The 24,501-nt window shown below is 38.9% G+C and overlaps 1 protein-coding gene across 1 annotated transcript; it reads left to right on the top strand.

Moving 5' to 3' along the window:
- Positions 1–1,957: 1,957 nt before the first annotated feature.
- Positions 1,958–24,199, top strand: LOC145889026 (IgGFc-binding protein-like). The gene is made up of 42 exons (XM_082979900.1): positions 1,958–2,063; positions 2,515–2,720; positions 2,955–3,214; positions 3,382–3,570; positions 3,821–3,959; positions 4,091–4,181; positions 4,314–4,469; positions 4,700–4,829; positions 4,997–5,111; positions 5,220–5,314; positions 6,106–6,290; positions 10,155–10,283; positions 10,462–10,550; positions 11,051–11,216; positions 11,613–11,790; positions 12,025–12,170; positions 12,323–12,430; positions 12,664–12,835; positions 13,138–13,258; positions 13,563–13,698; positions 13,905–14,034; positions 14,321–14,431; positions 14,715–14,806; positions 15,170–15,314; positions 15,520–15,785; positions 15,978–16,145; positions 16,705–16,877; positions 17,079–17,217; positions 17,551–17,714; positions 18,157–18,278; positions 18,382–18,518; positions 18,660–18,754; positions 19,152–19,311; positions 19,553–19,674; positions 20,150–20,317; positions 20,581–20,996; positions 21,174–21,265; positions 21,531–21,669; positions 22,001–22,123; positions 22,508–22,678; positions 23,098–23,254; positions 23,504–24,199. Exons 1-42 carry the CDS (start codon positions 1,995–1,997, stop codon positions 23,625–23,627), a joined length of 6,294 nt encoding a protein of 2,097 aa, XP_082836026.1. The 5' UTR covers positions 1,958–1,994; the 3' UTR covers positions 23,628–24,199.
- The last annotated feature ends 302 nt before the right edge of the window (positions 24,200–24,501 follow it).

Below are 24,501 nucleotides of genomic sequence, written 5' to 3'. Positions count from 1 at the left end.
AAACAGTCGAGTTAAAGTCGAAAATCACCTACCGCAATAACATCGTGCTATGTGACTGTGCCCCTGCAGCGGAAAACTCACCTTAAAGTTATTTATTAAGGTTAGTGGTTGTATGTAAACGTGCCCCAGGAAGCAAACGAATGCGCACATCTTGCGTGAACTTAGTGGGCGTAAATTTCTGGCCGAAATCCGAAATTCTTGTCGAGCTATCCTTGCTGTTATTAATTGATTCAAAATCCTGTTCAGCTGAAATCCGAGAAAATTTAAAATACATTGAATTTATTGACTTGACAAAGTTAAATTAAAGTGTGTTTTGTATTGGCGAACATATTATAGTGCAGGTATAATTGGGAAGCTATAATTTGTTTGTTGCTGAGGGTATCGTGCCACAATTTTCACATTAAGTCACAAAGCCATTTTACTTAAAGCAGCAAAACTTTGAAGACAGGATGAACCTGGTTTGCTAAAAAGGGAATATATTGTTCGCCCTAGGAGTAGAAGACTAATATAGACATATCATTTTATGTACTGAAATATATACATTCCAGTATAACACCAGTCAAACAAATGCTTCGTGAAATATAAAACTAAAATAGAATATGTTATTCTGAGATTGCTAAGAACTAGGTATTTTTATGGGTGACACAGGTCTCTTGTCGTTTCTCAAATAAAATGTATATGAATGTTTACTCTTGCACGGTGGCGAAATCATAAAGCAAACATTTATGGTCCGTTGCAATATGGGTTTGGCACATTACAATCCTCTGTTCAAATTTACATGCTCCTACCGCAACAAAGGGGGGAATCTATTTGTGGTCGCTATATCGGGATGCGCTATTGTGCTATCGTTACGGGAAAGTATTGTGAAGAAGAGCATGCTCGCGTGCAATGCATAGCAAGTACTGCGTACTATGAGCTATCGTAATCCAATTTTTGCATCCACATAGGGTGAAGTTATGGGCAATTATGTTGGCAATCAAGCGTTATCAGAAAATTAAGGAATTGCGGGTGAAAGACTGCGTTACAAACTTGCCAGACCATAAACTCACACCGGAGCAGCACCGTGCTTTGGCGCTAGGTAGAAAATGATTTTCACCTCTGTTGAGAAAGGCGTTCTCGGACAGTCCACGCATGTAGGGCGATGTTGTTGGGTGTTCCCAGGTTCGATACCTGTGCATCGTCATACTACCAGCCGACAAAGGAAAATTTATACAAAAGTTAGTCGGAACAAGGACGGTACAATCAGCACCAGGGTTTATCGGAAGATGACTTACACCAGCCGCAACCTATCATTTTTCTCAGCGATTTAAGAATGCGCTACAGAAAAACGTGTATCCGTCACGCAGAATATGAGGGAATCCGGCATTAAAGCAATAAAGCTCCAATCTGTAACATGGATTTTTTGCCATACGTTCCTGAGTTAACGGACATGCTCTCATGACAATGGTCCATAACAAAGAAGTTTACACCCACCCGTCCACGACGCTGCGCATGTTAATATCGCACCCCACTAAGAGCGTTATTTCACGAAACTAATTCAACGGAGGTTGCCTCGCCAAACCCCGATACAAAGCCCCTTTTCAGTCAAAAAACGAAGTTCGCTTCGAGAAAAAAGACCGGGCGACTATATAACCCAGGACCTAATCGACACAATGGCACATTTTGTAGACTCGTGCCGTCGATGGAGCGGAATGTGAAATTGAATGGGCCACATTGCTGTGGTTGTTAACCTCATACAATTTTACAAGGTTTACGGTAACATCTTATTTGTTTATTGTGGCTCACCAAGCTGCACTGGTTTCATAACTCGAACAAAATTGGTTCATATTCGCATTTTTCTACTATGACGTGGTGCGTATTCGGAAGCCAGAGCATCAAGATTGCTGAATTTTTGCTGGTGTAATAACACACGGTGTGAGTTATGGTAACATGGTGTATTTATTGTTTTTACAGCGTTAATTACGCCTGTTCATTGTGAAGATCTGAAAAGAAACATGAAGTTTTTTGTTGGAATCTCCCTGGTTCTGTTTGCCGGCATGTTTATCAGCGTTAAAGGCCAAACCGTAAGTTGAAAGCGCAACATATCATGTTGATTGGTTGCAATCTGTCTTAAATAACTGTGATTAAGCACTAATCCATACACAGCGCTTGAAATCGAGAGGTTAAATTACATATAGTGTAATCTATACGCACACTGGTTCACTATAATTGATGATCAAGGTCGGTTGGATAACAACTGAACGAATAAATAAGTTTTGCCAAGAGCTTTGAATTTATTGATCACTTCACTATATTTTATGCATGGACGGGGCAGATTAAGCAAAATTATATGGCAAAGCAATCACAAAAATCATAATGGCATTCGCCTTGCATGTTTCCTTTCATATGCCACGAACTTAGGAACATGTAATTGCAATATATTTCAACAATTTGCCTAAACTGCATTACTTTTGTGGCTATCAAGTTGTATACCTTACTCAAAACTCTTGTTTTAATTGTGTGCGCTACCTACAGGATGTTCAAACATTCTGTGGAGATCAACCAGTTGACACAAGAACACTGAAACAAGTGTTGCAGCAGTCACTGATCAACGCCATGACTCGTTACTTCGCAGACCAAGTGGTCGGGGATGATGGCTTCAGACCTATTGACGTCACCCTTTCATATGAGTTGTTTGAACTCTTCACTATTCGATACGGGGGACCGGCTTCAACAGCTAGGTAGGATCTAAAAAAGTCGACGAAGACTTGCGTTTTTGCATCGCCTTGTCCGTAATTATATGCAGTTTACGGACATAGGTTATTATGTCTAGATTTAGTTCGACCCGCGATTTTCAATTTAGTGGGCTTGGACTTTTCTGTAATTTTTTTTTTTTTTGAGTAAAACAAACTAAAATAAAGATAGGAGCACCTGTACTTGTCCGTGAAGGTTAATGTCTTCCAATCACTTTGTAGCGTCCTTAACTCATTCCTTGATGGATTCTATTCACCTCTGATTGGGGCGGATACTGGTGACATCGCCAAGGTCATTGGTCTTATCCGGGTCGGAGAGTACGATGTGGCGCGTGCTGAATTGTTCTACCTGATTTTGAATACCATTAACACCACTCCAGGCATCGGACCGACTATTAACTTTGAAGCCATCACTAACGCACAGTTAGTAATCATCGAACCACGCATTGCCCAACTCTACGACAGCATTAACGCCGCCATTTGTAAGACTTTGCATGGTTTAAACTCATGTAAACAAAACAATTTGTTACGAATGGAGAAATTCTGTAGTTTTTCTGCTGTTAAACAATATTTTCTATCAAAAAATCTAACTTTAAGGAAGTTTGTATTGCACGACACTGCTTAACAACTTACACCGTGAAAATTTTAGCCATAAGAGAGTACGAGCTGTTTCTGAGCGTAAGGGTTGGCACAACTCTGTCGTTTGCCATCGACACAACTGGAAGCATGGCAGGCGAAATAAACGATGCTAAATTAAGGACCATCGCCATTATTAATGCAACCGCAGGAACTCTTAATCAACCACTTCGCTACGTCCTCAGTCCTTTCAACGACCCAGGTACGTAGAAAAAAATGCCCAAGGTTACACTCACTTCAAACATAACGAATACTGCATTAGGGTTTGATTTTTATTTTACTCGTAAGGTTTATACATAATTATTCCCTATTAGTAAAAAAAATCTGTTTTGAGCATTGGTAAACTCAACGTTCTTTTGCAATGTATATGATCCTGTGTTGTAATTTTCTGCTGCCATATATGTGCACCTATTTTTGTTTGTTCTTATACAGTATTTTTGGGGTTTTCATAGGACATGGTCCAACTACTGTTACAAGCGACCCAGCCGTAATTACCGAGGCTCTCAATAACCTCACTGCAAGCGGTGGAGGAGATTTACCAGAACTTTCGCTGACGGGTATCGAGAAGGCAATTCTTTTAAGTTCGAAGAGGTTCGTGAGTAATAATTGTTGCAAAGCAGCAAAGAAAAGAATAAAACAAAAAGCTTACTTATAAAAAACTGAAAGTTATTATAATGTTGTAGTGTCATTGAATATAACAAACACACAAGGCTTTGATTCAGGTCAATCGTGTTTATGATCACTGATGCTGATGCTCAGGACGAAGAACTGGAAAGCCGGGTTATTGCTCTTGCGATCATCAGGAAAGTTCGGGTAAATGCATGTAATTTTGTGTATAATCGTGGCAATACGTACAAGTTCATGAAAACTCTGAAACGCCAAACGATTATAAATACTAACAAAAACATAATATTACAACAGTACATGAACATGTTTTCTTTTTAGGTGGTTTCCCTATTGACAAACACACTTTCAAACCCCAACGGATTTCCTTTATACGACCGAATAGCAAAAGCCAGTGGCGGTTTGGTTACAGTGACAAGCAAATCTGATTTCGATACGGTTACAGAACTTTTCAACACTTTAACAGCACAAGGACGGGTAATTATTGCTAATATTTTGCTTTTGTTGACCTATTGAAAAACTGTGAACTTGGTCAGATTTTTCTTCTAAATAAACCAAGTTGATCAAAATTTTTTCACTTGTAAAAATTCCTCTTTTGTATTCACGAATTGGTTTTGCGTAAGGCTTCTCATAATAATGCGTTATACAAAGCATTTTGTATGGATATACAATATATCTACCCATCTTGCATTTAATATGTTCCTTAGGTCATTCTTCTGAACGCAGTAGATCGAACCAACAGCACCATAAACTTTGCAGTTGATTCAACACTTGATTACGTGACAATTCTGCTTTCCGGATCTTTTGTCTTCGATCGCATTGAAGACGAAGCTGGAAGTAAGACCATTCACTTCTTTTTCAGTTCTAGCGGTTGTAAAAATTGGTGTGATGACCAAGTCTAAAACAATTACGATACAACTGTTGAGTCCTAAGAAAACCCGCCAGTACGAATATTTACGATAGCACGCTTGTTTTCATAATCTGTTGTCCTTTGTTTCATTCAGATAGGGTTACAAACCTGACCGAACTGGCAAATGCCGCAGGACTCCTCCTCTTTCGTGTTCCTGTCGAACATCACACAGCGTTCACAGTGCATCTCTCCACAGCAGTACTGTACAAGTGCGTCTCGTGCCGTGCACACTATATTCAATATTTTTGAATTTAATTCCATGTTGTAACGGAACGTTGTGAGTGCAATGTTAATTTACCGGTTCATGTTTCTTTCAGTGTGGAGGTTTCGGCTCTAAGCATTTTCGGAGCGATTCCAACGATGTTTGAAAATGTGAATGGATCCTTCGTGCACAGGACACAACCAAGAGCAGGTATTTTAATTTCATCTTCCTCGCAATGTTTCCAAATCTCAATGACACAACTTCTTACTCTGCTATTTCCTTAAATTGTCAAATTTACGGAAAACGTGAGATTAGCACAGGTAAAGGTAAAGGAAATAGCATAAAAAGGTGTTAATCGTATCGCAGTAATTCTGCTATGAAGATTGCTTTATTGGAATAAACACTGCATTCAATTTAATACAGATGAATTATGCGGTATAATACATTAGAACGGTTTTGATCGTCTCATTTACTCGGGTTCGCCCCGGGTCGACGGTTGAAGCTTCAACATTTAGATTGTTGCTATGACACAAGCACTAATCCATCATTCTACCGAAAGGTGCTCCAATATTTGGTTAACATTTTCCAGACAAAAGCACTGGAAGCGCGACGTGACACGCAAGTGTTTCACAAACTTGAGTTACGGCTTCCCGTAGTCGGTATGACTTAATGTAAACATCGATGCATTGTCGTGGGACAATACGTTACGACGTATTGGGCGTATTTTATGTGTTTTGTTCATAATTTCGAGGGTGTTTATACGACGGCACGGCTTTGTGATGAGCCCGAACAGCCCTTTCAGCTCTAAGCCTTCCACACACTTTTCACACGAAATAAGGTTCATTTCCAAGTCCTGCCACAGGATTTTCAAATAAAACCGAATAAACCGGACAGGGTTTGAAATTTTACAGGGCCTAGGTACACAATTTTCAATTCATCAACAAAAGTTTTTTTACATTTTTTTGCCTAACTAAATTACCATTCTCCATTTTTTTTTCCAGGAAGCACGGCACACGTTTTCGGACATTTGTTCGGTGACGTCGAAGGTGCTGAGTTAACCACAATGTCTCTTGTAACCTTGAGTGGCAACGAAATCTTATCACGCAGCATCGATCGTTGTGGATCAAGCAATGAAGAGTTTAGAACAAGCACACCCTTCCAAATTCCAAAGCAGCGATTTTTCATCGTGAGTTAAATCACTTGTAAATGTATGTGTCCGGAATGCTCAATTCGTGATAAGTGCATATAACAGCAGTATACGGGAAACAATATTATAGGGTATTCGGGCAAGTTGATTTTGTACGACTTTCGTCAACACACAGCCAGAAAGTGCGTTTGTGTAGATTGCGTGATTGTAAAGTTACTCAAAACCTGAAACTGCTTTGCACTGGGAGAACTATGCATCACTGCCCGGCTAACGGCAACTTTCGTGTTAATGCCTTGTGCAAATATTAGGCGGGTAAAAAACTGCCCACGTGTTGTCGGAACACGTGTGCTGTAACCTCACAGAGAGTTGCCCCCCAAATGCACGTCTGGCCATGCGCGTGACCCAACCAAAGCACATAGCATCAATGGCCACCTGGGTATATGCCCCTAAACACAATAAATTTAAACATTTAACGGGCCACGATTTACGCCACAGGGTTAACATTCCCTTTCGGCGTGATCCGCATTATTCAGGCCTCACCGCGCAAAATGTGCCCCCGACTAATGCGTCTGGCGGTTTGGCCCTTTCATAGGGTCACACGTTTGTTGAAAGTTTTCGTATGGCATGCACATGCGTTTGTGCGTAACGGCACGCTCTTGGCGGCATTCTTTTACTGATGGACAGAACGCGGTATATTCTTTATGAAACTTATCCTGATGAAGAAGTCTTTAAAGTGGCATTCAAGTACTGCATTTTTTTACCAAGCCTGCCTAGAGCCTGAGACTTGCGACAAATGTTAGGCCCTGGTTTTTTGTAATTAAAGTTTTTCCTGATACGATTCCCCATATGTTAGCAGCGCTTCAAAAAATCGAAAATGTAAATAATAATTCGACATCCGATACCGACAGTACGGAAATTGAATGCGGTTGTATTTTTTTTGCTGACAAGGCAGGACGTTTACGCGGCAATCCACTTTCTTTATATCACACTTGCTTGCGTCGCGTCCGGCCTGAAGCAGACTAAACATCTCCCCACAATAATGTTCACTACCCACCGAAACTGGGAAAATTCGAAATGGAATTCTAAACCCTAATGCATTTGAACTTCACTTAAAGCGCCTTAACATTATACGAACAAACCACGTGATTTCAGGCGTAAAGTTCACGTTGGTGTCACGTTTGAACTACATGCGAGAATCACTTTCGGAAACCTCCCAACTTCAAAGTAAAATTACGCCGTCACAGTTTGTGTAATATAAATGTTCTGCATTCTAACATTTTTAAAATAACTCTCAAAGCACGACCCGTTGCTGCATCGAGCAATTTTACTCTGTTTTTTCCTCTGGATTTTTTTCGAAATAACGTTTCAGCGGCACCTCAAGGGTAGTAGTTCGTGTGTTCGTCGCACAATTTAACGGGTCACTTATATTCGACATACCACCTTGGTGACGAGTTGTGAAACAGAAGAGACATTCATCGTGCATTTCCAAAACTAAAGTGGGCAATACGGTATGGGAACAATTGTTTGGTTGCGCAAAGGAAAGTTGTCTGGCAAAATATCCCCAAACCACGGCGGTTGGAAGTGAGAATCGATCGAGCGTTTTATCCGATGACGAAGTACGGATTTACGTTTGTGGACAAATATTTTAAACCTTCCCATTAGTCAATCTTATAAGGGATTAAAGCGGGATGACAGCAAAGAGGCGATTTGAAATAAAAGCTCTTTATTTGCATTGAAGGGTTTGATAAATTTGCTCAAACGTTTTGGCTTCTGAAAACAAAGCACTGCGTGAATTTCCACATCAGGTTTTTCATTGGTTTTTATTACCTGTGCCTATTTCATGCGATTTAGGCCTGGTTGGTTGTTTCTCCTTTTTATCAACCCCCCAAAAGTGGTTTGTGACGTGGATGTCTTCAAGGTGACTTACTTACAGTAAAGATAATTCAATTGTTCGATCCTTTGCAACAATACATCTACTGTTGCGTAACCTTTTCAACGCTATCCAGGCAATAAAAAGTAACAATGGCACGAAAACGTAACAGCGCGACGTCCCGCAATTTACGAGCATTCAGGGTGGGGCGTTTCAATAAAGGACGCGACCACTTATCACCGAAATTTCGTCTCTGTGGAATAATTATTTCTGGCTGGGGAAGAATGGGGCGGGGGCACATGGGGTTGCATTGGGGCGAAACAGTTCAAACAGCCCTTACGTGAGAGCGCGTAGGCGGAGGTCATTCACTGGGGCGTTCAAAAGCACGGGAGACAGAGACTTGGGTTTGAGGTTTTGCTGGGTAATCTACGTTGAATTGAATTAGTGAACTTAATAAAAATATATAAGTAACGGTTTCATAGGTTTTTCAACGTTTGGTGTTATCTTGATTTTCGTGCATTGGGAGATTTGCAGACAACCACAAGGATGTTGTTTAGTTTCCGTTTTCTTATAATTTGCTCACTTTAAAATGACAGTTTACTTTCCTGCCGTACAACGATTTACATCACGACCCAAAAATTTCAAATAATTCAATTTTATTCAGAATTGTCAAAGCTGTGTCACAACTTCCTACCTTTGATACTGTTTGCAAAACAAATTATTTCGCTCTAGTTTTAAATGCGGATGCTGACAAATGTTTCGAATTTATGTATTTGCAGAAATGACGCAAACCTGCACCATAGCTGTGCCGCCAAACGCGTTAAAACAATTTTCGCTGCAAACCTATTTGCCAAAAAGTTTCACGTATCCTCCAGTTGACCCCGCGTAAAGCGCTTGGGGGATAAAAACAGGAACAAGGCGCGCGACAGCAGGGCTGTCAATCAAGCGCCGATCACGCTTGAATTGTGTTTTACCTGGAAACGATTTTTTGAGTCAAAACACTCCCCTCGGGGTCAAAGCGCTGAAAATAATATTGGCGCAAGGTAGGTATGGCACCTAAAGATACTAAAGGGTGGTTTGGAACCAATATTTATTACGGAATCGTATTTCGTGGAGTTACCGAACTTCAGATTTCGTATTTGAAATTGTTTAATCGATACCATGGCAACATTTTTTGCAATATTATTACGGTGCATTTTTGCTCTATAAAGCAAAAGTATTGATGTAATATGTAACATAAATAATCGTCATATTAACTATGCGCAAAATTGTGCGATTCAAATAACTTTTACGGTTGCAGTTTGTATCAAACGCAAGAGCACATGTTCTAAGTCGTTTCCACGTTAAATGTAATTTAATCGTAAAGCGGAAAAATTGAAATGCAATAGATATCCTGATTCCACATGGCGTGACAACGATATCATGTTTAGTGCCACAGAATGGAAACTCCACCCTGCTACTGTCATTGAGCGGTATATTGGCAAACCTCGTTCTGTGATCAGTGTCCTTTGACGTTTAACATATCATGACCGACAAAAGGACAATTTTTCTATTTTTTGCATCTCTCCCCGTCGCTTAACTTGTTATGAATGGATGGTTATACACTTCAATGCCAAGCAACAGCGCCTACACACATCAAACACGCCCTAAATTATTTGGCGTTAAAACACATTTCCTTTAAATCTTTTTGAAAGGAACCTGTAATCACATTTTGACACATGTAATTGTATTTTCCTTGAATATAAAAATAATCGTTTATTTGTGGTCAAAACCAATCATTTGCTAAAAATATCAAATACGCTCTGATTATAAATTGTAAAGCAAGATTGCTGGATTTAAATGATACGCATTGGCATTGGACGTCACTGGACGTCACGTCAGTGGATATTGCATTGTTACTGTTCAAATGTCCTAATTTTAATTTTATTTACGCTTTAATTTGTATTTGTAAGTATATAGGAAGAAACACGGAATTCAATCCTCGTCGAAATTAGATAACCAATTATTTTATGATTTTTTTTATGTATTTTCAGCGATTTCAAGGCACAAAGAATGGAATGGATTTTACCCGATTGGACCCTTGCGCTATATCGCCCCTGGTGGCAAACATTTTGCTCGAAGCAATTCCAGATCAGCTTGTAGATGCTGGAAGTACAATCACGGTAAATCTTTAAGCACGATTGTCACATGATTTTCAAATGGGACGAAAAGTGAAACATGTTGGCTAAAAGAAGTTTCTTTGTTTTTTGAGCTGCTCAATTCGCTCATACAAGGATTGTTGTGTACAGGCCTACGTTTCCCATTGTACGAAACATTCGTAACTTTCTGCACACTTTACAGGTCACTACCCTCCTTCGCACGGACCTTATTGGAACTGTTACGTTTGATGTTTCGGATCCACGGGGTTACGCAAATCCTATCGTTACTTCGTAAGTTAAAGAGAAGAAAAACTTATCTCAAAAAAACGTTTTATAATATTGTAGTTTACTTACTTTACCAATAGCTGATCTGAATCTCTTTATTCTACAGTTATGCTTCCTCTGTATCGTAAATACATTATATTTAAGAAGGGACTTGCGCAAAACAATTGTATTTTTATACGGGTCTCGGGAAATGTATCTACCACTCTATTTAAAGTACGCACGTCGATATTTAGAATTGAACTTACTGTGATAGCCTGTGTGTGCCATGGATTTCGTCTGAAATAAGAAACTCATGATGTATATGTAAAGAGTAAACCGATTTTTCAAGTATTTTCAAGTAAACTAGATGAAATATATGCCTGTTTTATATTAAATATGACACCTTCCTTACTAATTTTATGTCGCTTGTGCTATTGCAATGACAATCGAGGGACAGAAAAATAGAGTTAGTTTTGGGACAAACCCAGAAAACAAAGGTTTACCACAATATTTTGTTTCTCTTTCAGTTCCGTTGTCGACGTAACAACAAGACAATTGACAATAACAATCACTGCACCAGCAGGTGCATTACCAGGGTCTCTCAGTCCAGTGCTTCTGACTGCAACGCCAACCGGCAGTTCCGAGTTCGTCTTCCAAAGTTTTAATGTGCGAATTCGCGATGCTACAATTAAGGTAAATTGCGTGTGGTTAAATTTTTAATTCCGACAAAAATGAATCGCAAGTTGCATACGTACCCTCGTGTATTTGACTAATAACAAAGAAGCCTAACGTGGTTCGGCAAATACAATTTGATTGAGTTAAATAAAACACTGAAGGTCTAACTTCCATCAGTGTTGTTTTTGAAACAATATTTAATTATGATAATGAATCTCAGACTCGTCAATAGCAAATGTAAGGCTGTAGATTGTATCATATCCACAGTAGGTAATGAAATATATGCAGATACTCGTTTTATTGTGGCATATATGAAGAACCCTATTATTCACAATGCAACTTCACCGCAGATTACCCGACACAATTTATATTCCAACTGCGCGAGGTTTAAAACTTGGTTTTATTGTGCTATAGTGCCCAGCGGAACTTCTCGATGCTGGAGCGGGAACTAGAATTACTTGTACGGACCTCAATAACGATGGATCGCAGTGTACAGTTGAGTGCGTCCCAGACTACGTGCTTATTGGAGCTGCATCGAGCACATGTGTGAATGGTACCTGGACCGTAAACAATCTCAGATGCAATTTTGTGGGTAAGTGTACATGCTAGACTCACTTCTATGTCTGTTTGCTTAAAAGATGTGTTTTTCTCAAGGTAAGTTCTTTTTGCTTGAGTATCCATTTGTGTGACGTGCTGCCAAAAACGTCATCTATTAGCGAAACTCTAACTGTAGATTCAATACTTTAAATCCAATAATATTCTTCCGTTGCAAATGCATTACTAGTGTATGTTTTGAAATTTACAAAACTTATCCACAACCTTTCAGGGAGGCAAAATTGCCAGGCGGCTGGAGACCCGCATTACAAAACATTTGATGGGAAATTTTACGACTTCCAGGGTACCTGCATTTACACGTTGGTAGAAACAACTTTTACGACAGCAATTGGTCGACTACGACCCTTCTCAATCTTGGTAAGTGCATGTCGTTGGCCGTACAAAAAAAATGAAACAAAATAAGCACAAAGAGTAAATATACGCTAAATAAAAAAAAACTTTGTTTGATTTTGTTTGATGCCATAAAAAACGGCCTCGTTTCCTGTTTGTAATTTAGATTTATTTTGCAGGTTGAAAATCAAATTCTCGGCGGCAACACCAGAGTTTCTTGGTTGAAACGAGCTTTTCTGAACATTGGAAATCACACAATTCAACTCATTGCTGGAAATCAGATAAGGGTAAGTTCAATGTTTTTCATACCAAATTAATTGCTGATAACGTGCCATACCCTTCAACGAGTATCTTTGTTTGGAAGCATATGTGACAGTAATGAAAGTGTAAATTCACTTGAGTCAAATCTGTTTCCGTTTGATCGAATAGACTTAATATTTGTTAGTAATCTATTGATAAGAACAACATAGCTCAGACCTTGACATGTGGTTTTAGGGATTTTAAACAAATGCTTATTTAGGCTGATGGAATCGATATTACGCCACCTTACGCGTTGATCAGTGAAGGTGTTACGATTGTCAGAACTGGTAGAACGTATGAATTGACAACAACTTTCGGGCTTATCATCACTTACAACGGTTTCTACAACCTGCGTGTGTCCTTATCTGGTTCTTATGGAAGTTTAGTCACAGGTATGTGATTGATAGTTCTGTTCGGCGAAGCTCAAATACAATTTGTAAACAATGAACTGTTTACAAATTGGACAGACTTTGTAAACAATGAACTGTTTAATTAAGCAAGGTAGTTCACACGTATGCAACTTTCCCTTACTGTTTCTTTATACCGTTAAAAAAAATTCTTTTAGTTGGTGCACCAAATGGCCCATTTTAGCTTATGAATTATCGTTATGGTTAATACCAGGAAAGGTCGGCAACATTCTTTTCCGTGATTTATTGAAACAAGTTTTGTTTTTATTATTCTTTTCTGTTTATAGGTTTGTGTGGAAACCTTAACGGCAATACGAATGATGACCTTGCACTCGCTAGCAACACCAGCGTTATAGTAAACGAATTTGAGTTTGGAAACAGCCACAAAGTTGGGGGAAATGCATTGGGGTGAGTTGTGCTGTTACCATTGTAAAAATCTTAAAATGGCGTAAATCAGCTGTGCCAGAATATTGAAGGGAAATGTTGGGCGAGTTATTCCCTACAATTTCAACCTACTTTCAGTCCGCCTACTGTTTGTTTCTCTGTGGACTTTTTTTAGTCGCCTTTGTAATATTATTACCGGATAAGATGCTTACATAGTTTGTAGCCTATTTCTTGGAACCGAGATACGCTGTATGGCGGCAAAACAACATTGATGTGTATCAATTTCCTCTTTTTATTGATTAAGATAAATTAATAATATCTTTTTCAGGTGCAAAGACGGGGATTCCACAGACGGCAAAGGCGATTGTTTAGATGAAGCGGAATATCAAGCACTTTGCAACGTAGTCAACCAAAACTGTTTCACAAATTGCAGAGCGAGATTTGGCGCCCCAGAAATTGTCCGGGCAAGTGTTTCAGTTATTTACGCAATGGAACTTTACAGATTATTTTCTGAGACGATATTCATAATCACAGAACATAAGATTCCAGGCCTACAACATAATTTGAAATGTTGCGTATGTTACAGGGAGGAATTTTCACAAACGTCAAAGCACGCACAAAATAAATGCTTATTTTTTACCTGACTTATAATTATTGGTGGTGATTACAGAACTGCGTTTTCGATGCGTGCGTTACCGACGGCGATGTGAGAGCTATCGAACAAGCGATTTCTGACTATGCTAATCAATGCCAAACACAAGGCATCTCTGTTTGCAACTGGAGAGACGTGCTTGGACTGCGTAAGTATATCATAACTATTGTGTACTATTTTTTTAATTTGTTGCTTATTATCAAATTGATTCGCCATGTCGGTACCCGGAAGGGTGTGCGTGTGATCAATGATTTTTCGCTCGTTAGAATACTCCACGTTTTTTTGCAATGTGTTATCGTATTTTTTCTATGGCACCAATGGTATCACTAAAATCCATTCCTGTTCAACTTTCAAAAGTTAATTAAAACGCTTTCTACACCTTTTGAAAACAGGATTTAATAGTCCTGTATAAGTAAACTGACTTTTCGACACAGCCAATCCGCCCTGTCCTGCAAACTCTCATTATGAACACGAGGGTACAGCTTGTCCAAACACATGTCGTCGTCCAACTGAAGCTGCAAGATGCAGAAAACCTCAATTGTCAGGTACAATATTACTTACTATTCTCTACCGCCTGTTCGTAAGAGAATAGGGTGTTGTTAGTGGAAGTTATATTTTGGGAATTTTTCTTTAATTACTTGTTTAGCTAGTTGGTTTCAAACCAACAAAAAAAAATATTTTATAGAAATGCCATAGTTTTGTAATGGAAAATTTCTTGGAAATAATGACAATTTATGCGCTTGTGGAACTAACAATAGTTCTTTTAATTACCGTGCGTATTTAATTTTGATTAACTAATTAACATTTCTTCATTTGTTTTGTGTTCAGGCTGCATTTGCAATGATGGCTACGTTTTATCTGGTCTGAAGTGCGTTCCTCTCTCCGAGTGCGGGTGTTCCGTGGCTGGGGTCTATTATGAGGTAAGTTTACTCTGTTCAAATTTGTTTACAACAGCTGGAATTCCGCATCAACAGTAAAGCAGTGGCAACGTTGGGAAAGCAGAATTTAATTGCACGAACGTTGTAATTGAGTACTCATAAAGAAAATCTTTTCATAAAAGCCGTGATTCAGCTTTTGTTAGTATTTTCAAAATATCCACAGCGTATTTTCACAGTGTTACACAGCGTAAACTTTCAGTGGTTGTAACTTCTTCCACTAAGACACCTTTTTCTTCATTTTGGTAGATTTTGTCATATTGAACAAAAGCAACTAGGTCAAGTAAATAACATCTGCTATAAAGTATTTGTAAACTGTTAATTTCTTCACTTGCGTTCCTCTTCTAGAGTGGCCACACATTTATTAGAGCCGGTTGCACAGAAAGATGCACTTGCTCAAGGACTGTCCTAACTTGTACTGCAACAAGCTGTGGTACAGGGGAAGTTTGTCAAGTGTCACCGACCACCCACCAGCTGGGCTGCCAACCTACAAGTACGCAAATTTAACAAATCTGAAAATAACTTGACTGCACATGTCAAATAAACCATGGCATTCTGGTTAACTATCTTGCTGTTCGTAGTAAAATTGAGTTGTTGTTTGTGCGGGAAGTTCCTGCTCTGCTCTAAAAAATGCCTGATCAAAGAAAATAATTTTATTAGAAACACCACAATTTGGATAAAACAGTATTACTTCACAGATTTCGGCAACTGCCAGGCCTCCGGAGACCCACATTACAGTTCCTTAGACGGTAGGCGGTTTGACTTCCAAGGTGCCTGCAGTTACATTATGTTCGAGGGAACGCACCCTGACACGGGGGATTACCTTTCGGTGATTACCCAAAATGCGTTCCGAAATGGCCAGACGCACGTTTCATGGCTTAAGTCTGTCAAAGTCACTTTCAGTTACAATGGACGCAACGTTACTGTGATGATCAAACGGGATAGAGGCCGGATCGTCGCCACGGTATGCTTGTAATGTAAATTACATAGTTCGCTTTAAATACAGTCTAGACGAGGGGTGCACAACCCAAGCAGAGATGCGTGCTGCTAATTTTATTACACACAACCTAACGCGTGTGCTAGATAAAATGGCGTGAATAAACAAATATTTGTGTTACAATTCACAGAGATATTTAACTGTAAGATTTGGGTAAAGGTTTGGAATGCTCTCGTCAATGTGACATTCACCACCAGGGATCGAATCATTGGTGGAATTCGAATCTTATCCAGCGGGGGTGGCATTGTATTGGAAGTTAAAAGTTGGAGAGTGAAGTTCGATGGAAACAAAATCAAAATTAAAGTTCCAGGAGCATTTGCTCGACACGTGAGTTTTTAATACATAAAACATGCTTTCACTTAGTGTTGCAGCGGTATATTTAAAAAACACCTGAAAGTAATCAATTTTGAAAATTCAGCCACAAAATGTTGAATTTTGCCGCTAGAGTGTCGTGGTATATTTTATTATTTGGTAGATTTGTTTCTAAACTTAAGGCCGTGGTTGATCTAAGGTCCTATTTTCAGCTGTTTACTGTTGGACAGTTTTGTCTTTATGGACTGCTTAACAGTCAAACGCATTAAATGGAATATTTTTCCCACATTAACGAAATCATTTTGGAGCATACTTCTATGTTAATAAAAAGTTAATATCAACAAGTTCAGTTATCAAAATGACAAAACAAATCTAAAGGTGCATTGATTGACGTTTTGAAATTCCACAAAGCATTTTATGACAGTTACGCGGACTTGCAGTAGAAAGCAAAAGCAGTAGAAAGGAGTTTTGACGATTGTCAATTTCCATTATTGTAATGATTAGATTAACTACATGCAAAGAGAGCCCGCTGATTGTTGTTTGCGTAGTAACATGATATTTTAAACCGTGACAGGTACGCGGACTTTGCGGTGACTTTAACGGTGACCCAACCGATGACTACAGACATGACAACGGCACTGTGGTCACAAGCGTGAACGATTTCGGCAAAAGCTTTCAAGTGGGAGATTGCGGTACTCCAGAACCTCCACCGGAATTTGTGTGCTCTGACGCTGATAGGGCGCTTTAGTAAGAATTGTTGTTTTTGTCGTGGTAAGATAAAGAAGTAATTTTCTTGCAAAGCAAACCAGTGCCTTATTCAGACAAAGTTTATAACTGTACCAATGATATTTTTTTCTTATTACTTTGCAGCGAATATACCGCCTCCCTTTTGTGATCAAGCCGTGTACATACGCAGATCGTGTTGATAAAAAATTGTTTAATTTTCAGCACACCAGCTTGCAGCATCTTCAGTGCAACGTCGCCTGTCTTCTCCTCCTGCTCCTCGGTTGTTGACTTTACCGCTATTTTCAACGATTGTCTCTATGATGTTTGTGCAACTGGAGGAGATCTAACTGTGATCGAAGGCGTAAGTTAGATATTGTGTTTCTTGTTTGTAGAAATTTGCATTTTAAGTAATTTTAGGAGAAGATATTTGACCAAATCTCACATTTGACCCCGTGCTTACATGGGCTCAAAGCTTAGCAACCATAAAATTTAGCTTTCTGGTCCAAAACAAACACAAAAAAAGGCCCAACTAAATCGGGCTCCAAATCTTCTGCGAACGGTTCTGCAACTGATGGCTGCAGAAAAGATAGTGGAGAGATATATGCCGCTCTTGGAGCCTTTGAGAATTATTGTTCTGTAGTATACCGTTTGAAGTGTGCTTTTTTCAACGTTTTCACACCAATTCGGTTTGTAGGTTTTGGACCGAGTATTAGACGACTGTCGGGAAGGGGAAGTCCCCTTATGTGATGCACGGGCAAAGTTAAATATGACTGAACCGGCTTGTCCTTCAAATTCACATTATGAGACTTGTTCCACCGGGTGCCCGAATTCTTGCAGCGACCCATCTGCCGAGGACAGGTAAAACATAGTCCTATTACCTATTGCTTATCAGTTGGAATAAATTAAAACAACATGATGAGTTGTGGTATTCTGAGTTGAGACAAAACAAACCAGCAAATTTGGCACCAAAAGATTGATCATATAGAAACGAATGAGACTGATCATTGAGCTGCAGACAGTGCACACATTTGGGTGACACCCGGGTCGATAAATCTCCTGTTTTTTTTCAAGCAGTTGACGGGTCATGTTCCTAGTAATTGGCACCCAACGGAAACTACCAAAAAAGTAAAAAATCTGTACCCGTCTGTAGCTTACCGTGTTGTCGAAAGCCAGCAAAAGCACTGATGGTACTTTCTTGTCCTAATAGTGTTCATTGTCTGCACCTTTCTGGACATTGGCCATTCTACAAGAAAAATCCTTAATTTCGTGCTGCGAAAAACCGTAAACATTCTCATTGCAGGTGCGCTTTACCAACTGTTGACGGATGCGTTTGCAACTTTGGTTATATTTGGGAGAATGGAGTTTGTGTTCGACCGGAGTCATGTGGATGTTACCCCGACGACAGGGTATATGTTCCTCAAGGTAATGGTGTTTTTTTTTCAAAAATATTATCTAATAATTTCTGTGAAGTTTTATTGGTTTTTCTAAAATAATATTTGTCCTATTGCAATATTTCTACATACAGGTTTTACTGAGACAACTTCCGACTGTTCTCATCGCTGTGCTTGTAACGGACCGAATAAATGGGAATGCAACGATTTAAGCTGCACCGGTGAAGAGGAATGCGTGGCAGTAGGAGGCGATTACAGATGTCTGGTGCCGGTGTGTAACCAGTAACCTATGTCACTAACATTTGCATGTCATATAGCATTCTGCTTTTGTACTCCATCGTGTGTGTGTCAAAGCCATTTCCAATATCATCTATTTAAGCTTATTTCAATGTAAGTTCAATCTCGTTTATAGAATGCAGAGTGCTTGATCTGGGGCAACTCGTTCGTTTCCACCTTCGATGGGCGTCAATACAACTTTGATGGTGGTTGCCATTACATCGCTCTGGGGTAAGGAAGCTATAGGTTATCGCTCGCTGGTAAAATTAACCAAAACAACACGGGAATAAATGCAGTATCATGCGTGAGTCCAATCCAATTGTTGACTTCAAATTTTGTGTAGTGCAGCATCACGAACAAATAGGAGTAAAATTTACGACTTGGGTTAATTTAGTTGACAAACATGAGTAAAATAAAGTTATATAGGTTAAGTTACGTTTACATTTAAGGTATGTTACATGACAAACCTTGGAACAACGCACACTCGTCTTTATTTCGCTCGTATTGGACCCTTTTAAAAATTCTTCTTAGAAGATCTATAGTATTTCAATTTACCAATTTATGTGGCGAAAGCATGTGTTTGCCACTTTAGTGCAAAACAATTGGCAGTAATGAATTGCCTGCTCAGGGTTGTGGGGAGCAAAGAACTCGGCATTCCCACGCTTGGAGTCACTGTACAACGCAACCATAAATTGGCAAATGGAAAACGTGGCTTATTGGTAACACTTACAACGATCGACGCCCCTTACATTAGTGTCATCATGCACTCCCACTGGAACTTCGTAAAAGTAGGTTGTTTAGGGGCATTCATAGCAAAATTATATATATACGTAATTATTTGTGCATTAGTAGTATAGGCTACATATTTACATCAATTTACTGCTCACTACTATTCTCGTGTATTTCTTTCTATTTGGAATATTCATAATCTATACAATCGTTGCCAATAAATATTCGCTATGTCATACAAAAATGTTTTGTTTCTTTTTGCTGCGGACGTAACAAAAATAATTAATATTCCTTGGACAGGTCGACGGACTCAGGGTTCGCCCAGGAAGCAATTACCGTGGAGTGCATTTCATCTCACGAGGCAGCTTCATGACCGTTCGTTCCGAGTTTGGAGTCACCCTGCGACTCAGCTCAATGGAAGGGTAAATTATACATTCCAAATTTTCGTTTAGTCAAATCCTGCTCTAAATGCCAACACACCTTTGGCTAAATAAAATTCGATTAATGAACACGTATCTCTGGTAATCTTGCAAATACATAAACTGGAAATTTATTTTACCTGAATTTCCAAAATAATATTTCTGTTGGCTCATATTGATATTGTCATCCATATATATCCTCTGGTTGATATTTCGTGGTCCGTCTACTGCGGTCACTGCCCGCCTAATAATAATGCACGTAGTGCGGTGAATTTAGAGGTACTAAAACAAACAAAAAAATAACGTTCTACACAAAATTTATAATAAATACCATTTATTGAAGACATGAATTCTTCCCAATAACGCTACAGCGTGCAGATCGGCGTTACCACGAGTTTACTAAACCACTAATGTCACTATAGCTTTACCAACACTAACAAACATAAACGATCATGGACTAAAGCTGTACTTTTTTCAGCCTTGTGATTTCGGTTAGCGGACTGCTACGTGAACGAACAGGAGGACTTTGCGGCACATTTGACAACAACCCTCACAACGACTATATATTAGACGTTAATGGTACCTTAGCCAGCGGAGTTGCTCAATTTGGTAACGCATGGAAGTGGCCAAATGTTTCCGATGACACGTGAGTAAAATTTCTTATTGATGTAATGCAGTTTGACTTCTTTGCTTGAAGCGCTTTGTATTATTACAAGTGTAGTTGGATATTTATACATTATGCTATCTGATGAGTTTTTTGTGATGAATTTTAGTAGTACAACATTCTGGTGTTTAGTCAGCAAAGGTAAAATTGAACAATCGTCAATCGTTAATTTCTCCTTTCCGCTAACACTTACACTACAGTAAATTTATGTATATGTTACAATCCCGTTTGGTTTGAAATTGTAGGTGTAGAGATGGAAGTGACGACTACTCCTGTCCGAACTCCCGCTTCCTCGACTACTTACAAGGTTCCAATTCTTGTGGAGTGCTCGACAGCGCCATTTTTGACTCGTGTCGGTCTGTCGTCAACAAAACCTCTCACCAGTGGGCGTGCGTAAGGGCGCTGTGCAACAAGGGACAATGTGATGGAGTTGATTTCCTTCATGCCGCCGAAACCAGCTTGTTTGGATTCATTACCGAATGTGTTGTACGAGGCGGGACTTTCCCAACAGGCGTTCGTCCGTGGATCGGATTTAGAGCCACGTGTCCGGAAAATTCTCATTACGAAGAAGGGGCTTCCCCTTGCCAACCAACGTGTTCGGACAAGGACGGTTCGATGTGTCGAGGATGGAGAGAGTTGGTCCGCGCACCTGCAGTTGAAGGTAATATAATAGATAAAAAAGCAAATGTGAATCGACTTGTGACAAAATATTGCTGTCAAGCAGTTTCTCGATATTGCTGAAATGAGAGAAAACAGGAAACTTCATTTTTTAACAGTGTAAATTGTTACAATTTAGAAAATATGGCAAACTGCAATTAATTTTATGTTTTCTTTGCAGGATGTGTTTGCGACGAAGGTTATATCTTCAGCGCAGGGGAATGTGTTCTGATGAACAAGTGTGGTTGCATGAGTGAAGGTCTTTACTTTAAGGTATTGGGAGTCATGTGTTGACGCAATCTAACTAATACCATCTGTATTGGTGGAAATATTTTCGATTAGTGTGGACTAGGTCCTTGTAGATTTTTCTGGGTAAACAATCACTTAATTGAAAGTCGCCTGAACGTTTTGAGGGTAAAACATGATTTACTGTTTACTTAGTAGAAAATAAAAACGTATACTTCAAAGTTCGGACATTTATGATAAAAATACTAAAAAGTTTTTAAGTTTTTTGATATTGATTTGACGTTAAATTTAGCATGGAGATTGTCAAGTGGATGAGAATTGTCATTACAAGTGTCAATGTCGCAACGGGGATTGGGATTGTGAACACGATCCTTGCACTAGCGACGAATACTGCGGACTGAGGGAAGGAAAGTGGGGGTGTCACTACAATGGTAAATAAAAATAAGTTTTGTCAATAAAGCTGGTGTGTTTTCCCCCCACATTTTTTTACTGTTTACCAGCATGTTATAACATAATGGAAAACAATGATTTTTTCTGTATTTATCAAACTATTGCCCTATGTTAGTGAAAATAAAACATTATGATTGTACCGAAAGGAAACTTTATCTTTTTGTCAAAAGCCAACTAAAAAATCTTTATCGCATTGGCGGATTTGTGATTAGAAAAAAGTTGTTTTTGACACTTTCATGGAGGCTATAATGCATATGACTGCGAAATGTATCCTAAATTTCAAGGTCGAATCCTAAAATTGTCTTCTTTCAGATCAATGCAAATACGAAAATGGAGGCTGCAGTCAAAACTGTTCCACGTCCAATGGTACGGCTATCTGCAGCTGCTTCCCTGGTTACGCACTTGGTGAAGACGGAAAAACGTGTCTCCGAATCAGTAAGGCGCCTTTTATTTTTTAGAAAATCTTTACGCATCACTTATAAGAAATCACAAATCTGAACAGAAACTTTTTATACAAAGAGACATTTCTTTCATACCAAATACAACTGTTTTGTTCAATCTAAATGTCACGCCTTCATTTTTAATTTGTCATTGTTTTGCCACTGACAAAATGAGTTTACCAAAATAAAGAACATTTGTGTGGCAAAGAAAAGAAGTAAATTCAATGATCCCTGATGTCTAATAGCAGTCAACGCTTTGGTGGAAAAACTCCCGTTTCAATTTTGCAATTGAAGCAGCAGTTGTACATATTACATTAAATCAGGCAGAAAAAATACTACTAAACTCAAGTTGTAACATAAAGTATATAATGTTTTGTAGCGTCCGCTTGTTCGTCTGCCCTAAACGAATGGAGAGCTGCATATTCCGAATGGCAACATTACTACCAGTACGAATGGAAACGCGTATTCGCGTCCTACAAAGCTGGTCGATCGATCTCCAAGAAAGACTGTCCTAAGGCGTGGTCTTTCCCAGACGAACCCTTTACACCATGTAGGTCTAGGGATAAGTTTGTAACCCAGGGTTTAGATGTACAGCTTTACGTAATCGCATTATCAAACCTCTTTATGGACAAACTTTGAAGTAAAACCTCATGTTATTAGTTACAATTCATAGTGAATCAACTAAAAAAAAATATGCAAGCCATGTATTTAACTTTTCCAAAAAGAAAAGTTCACGATATTATTTTCTATTTTAAGTAATTGGTACGTGCAGTTAATTCAACTCGATAATCGGCACATTATTAAAGTTTCTGACTTTCGGTTTGTCCTGCACTGAATTGTATTGCTATCAATAAAAAACTGCTGAGAGGTACCACAAACGTTCTTCACTAATGTTCACTAATATCGAGAAGCATGTATTTAGTATTTACAAGAACCTATTCTAACAGAACGTTGTACTTTTTTCAAAAGCTTGCACTTTGGCATGGACTTCTTGGATCGATACCGACAATGCAACAGGATGCGGAGATGATGAAAGCTGGAAGAGGATCCGAAGTCTTCATCCTGACATTGGATGTCACCATCCTGTTGCAGTGGAAAAGAGAATCGTTGCTTTGCGTTCACCAGGGTAAATTATTTGTTATCTACTCTCTGTCTCAGAAACCTAGACGACAAAAATACACCATTCGTTACTTTTATAAATTTTATTCGGACTACCAAGAACTTAGTTGTAGAATTAGTAGCCATTATGTATTCTCAAGTTCAGTTAATCAAAATCATATTTTTACGTGGCAATAAATACCCCTGAAGCACGGTGTCCCTCCTGTGTTGCAATCATTGTTTCTGGTGTCCATATATGTAACATATTGTATTGCAGAACTGTCTTCAACGTCAAACTTCGCTATGATTCACCGGTAGAGGGAGTTATGTGCGACAACACCGACCAAGAAGACGGCAACCTATGTCCAGACTACGCTGTGAGATTCCTTTGCGTGTCTTAATTGACACGTGACCCACGCAACCACCAATGGTGGCTTTACAAATGTCCCTATTACTTCCATATGCTATAGATGTGTTTTAGTTGTTTTGTCGGTGTAATCGCTTTGACCACAGGACTGTCACAGTTGTACTTCATTTAGCAACGATGCAAAAATGTGGCTTCTTCAGTTTCAACACATTACTGCGCTATTTTTAATTTGACGTACATGATGCAGTTAACATTTAATGAACACTTAGGGAAAAGGGATAAATTTGTTCAAACACATTTTATGATAAGCTGTTTGATAGTTTTTTTTGTTCATGCCCATGCTATTCAAGTAAACTACTAAATCTATGCAACATTGTGCGATATTTTTGCAATGACTGTTGATGAGTCAAATATTATTAAAAAGAATCCTCATTCACAATTGACCAAACCAAATTCTTACGTGTCTTGGGCAAATGAGACCATTTTTATAAAGATGTATAACAATGCTACCGTCCTATGTCTATATCATGTTGTGTTGTGTTGTGCTCTTTTAACCTTTCAATGTGGCGTAGAAAGTTCTAACAAATATACTTGTAGGAAATTTTACTGTGGTGGTGTCGGAAAGAAACAAGCTCAAAATAAGGCTAACTTAAACATGCAACATGTCAAGTAGTTTACGTTAGATTTTAAGATAACCAACATCATTTGATCATATTTTAAGGTCCCCATGATTGTATTGTTACAATATACACATTATTAAGCAAGTTCTTTTCTAATGCCTTGGTACTTTGAGACAGACTGTTTTTTATCAAAAAAAGTAGCAACACAAGCTTTCGCGCAAAAGTTCCAAAACATCAAGAAAGAAATATTTTAGAAAAAAAAAAGTCTCTATGCTTGAGAGGTAGGCA

This window comes from Ascidia mentula, chromosome 2 (genome assembly GCF_947561715.1).
Source record: "Ascidia mentula chromosome 2, kaAscMent1.1, whole genome shotgun sequence".
Taxonomy (NCBI): Eukaryota; Metazoa; Chordata; class Ascidiacea; order Phlebobranchia; family Ascidiidae; genus Ascidia; species Ascidia mentula.
The sequence above is the reverse complement of the archived record's forward strand: the minus strand, read 5'-3'. Positions and strand labels throughout refer to the sequence as shown.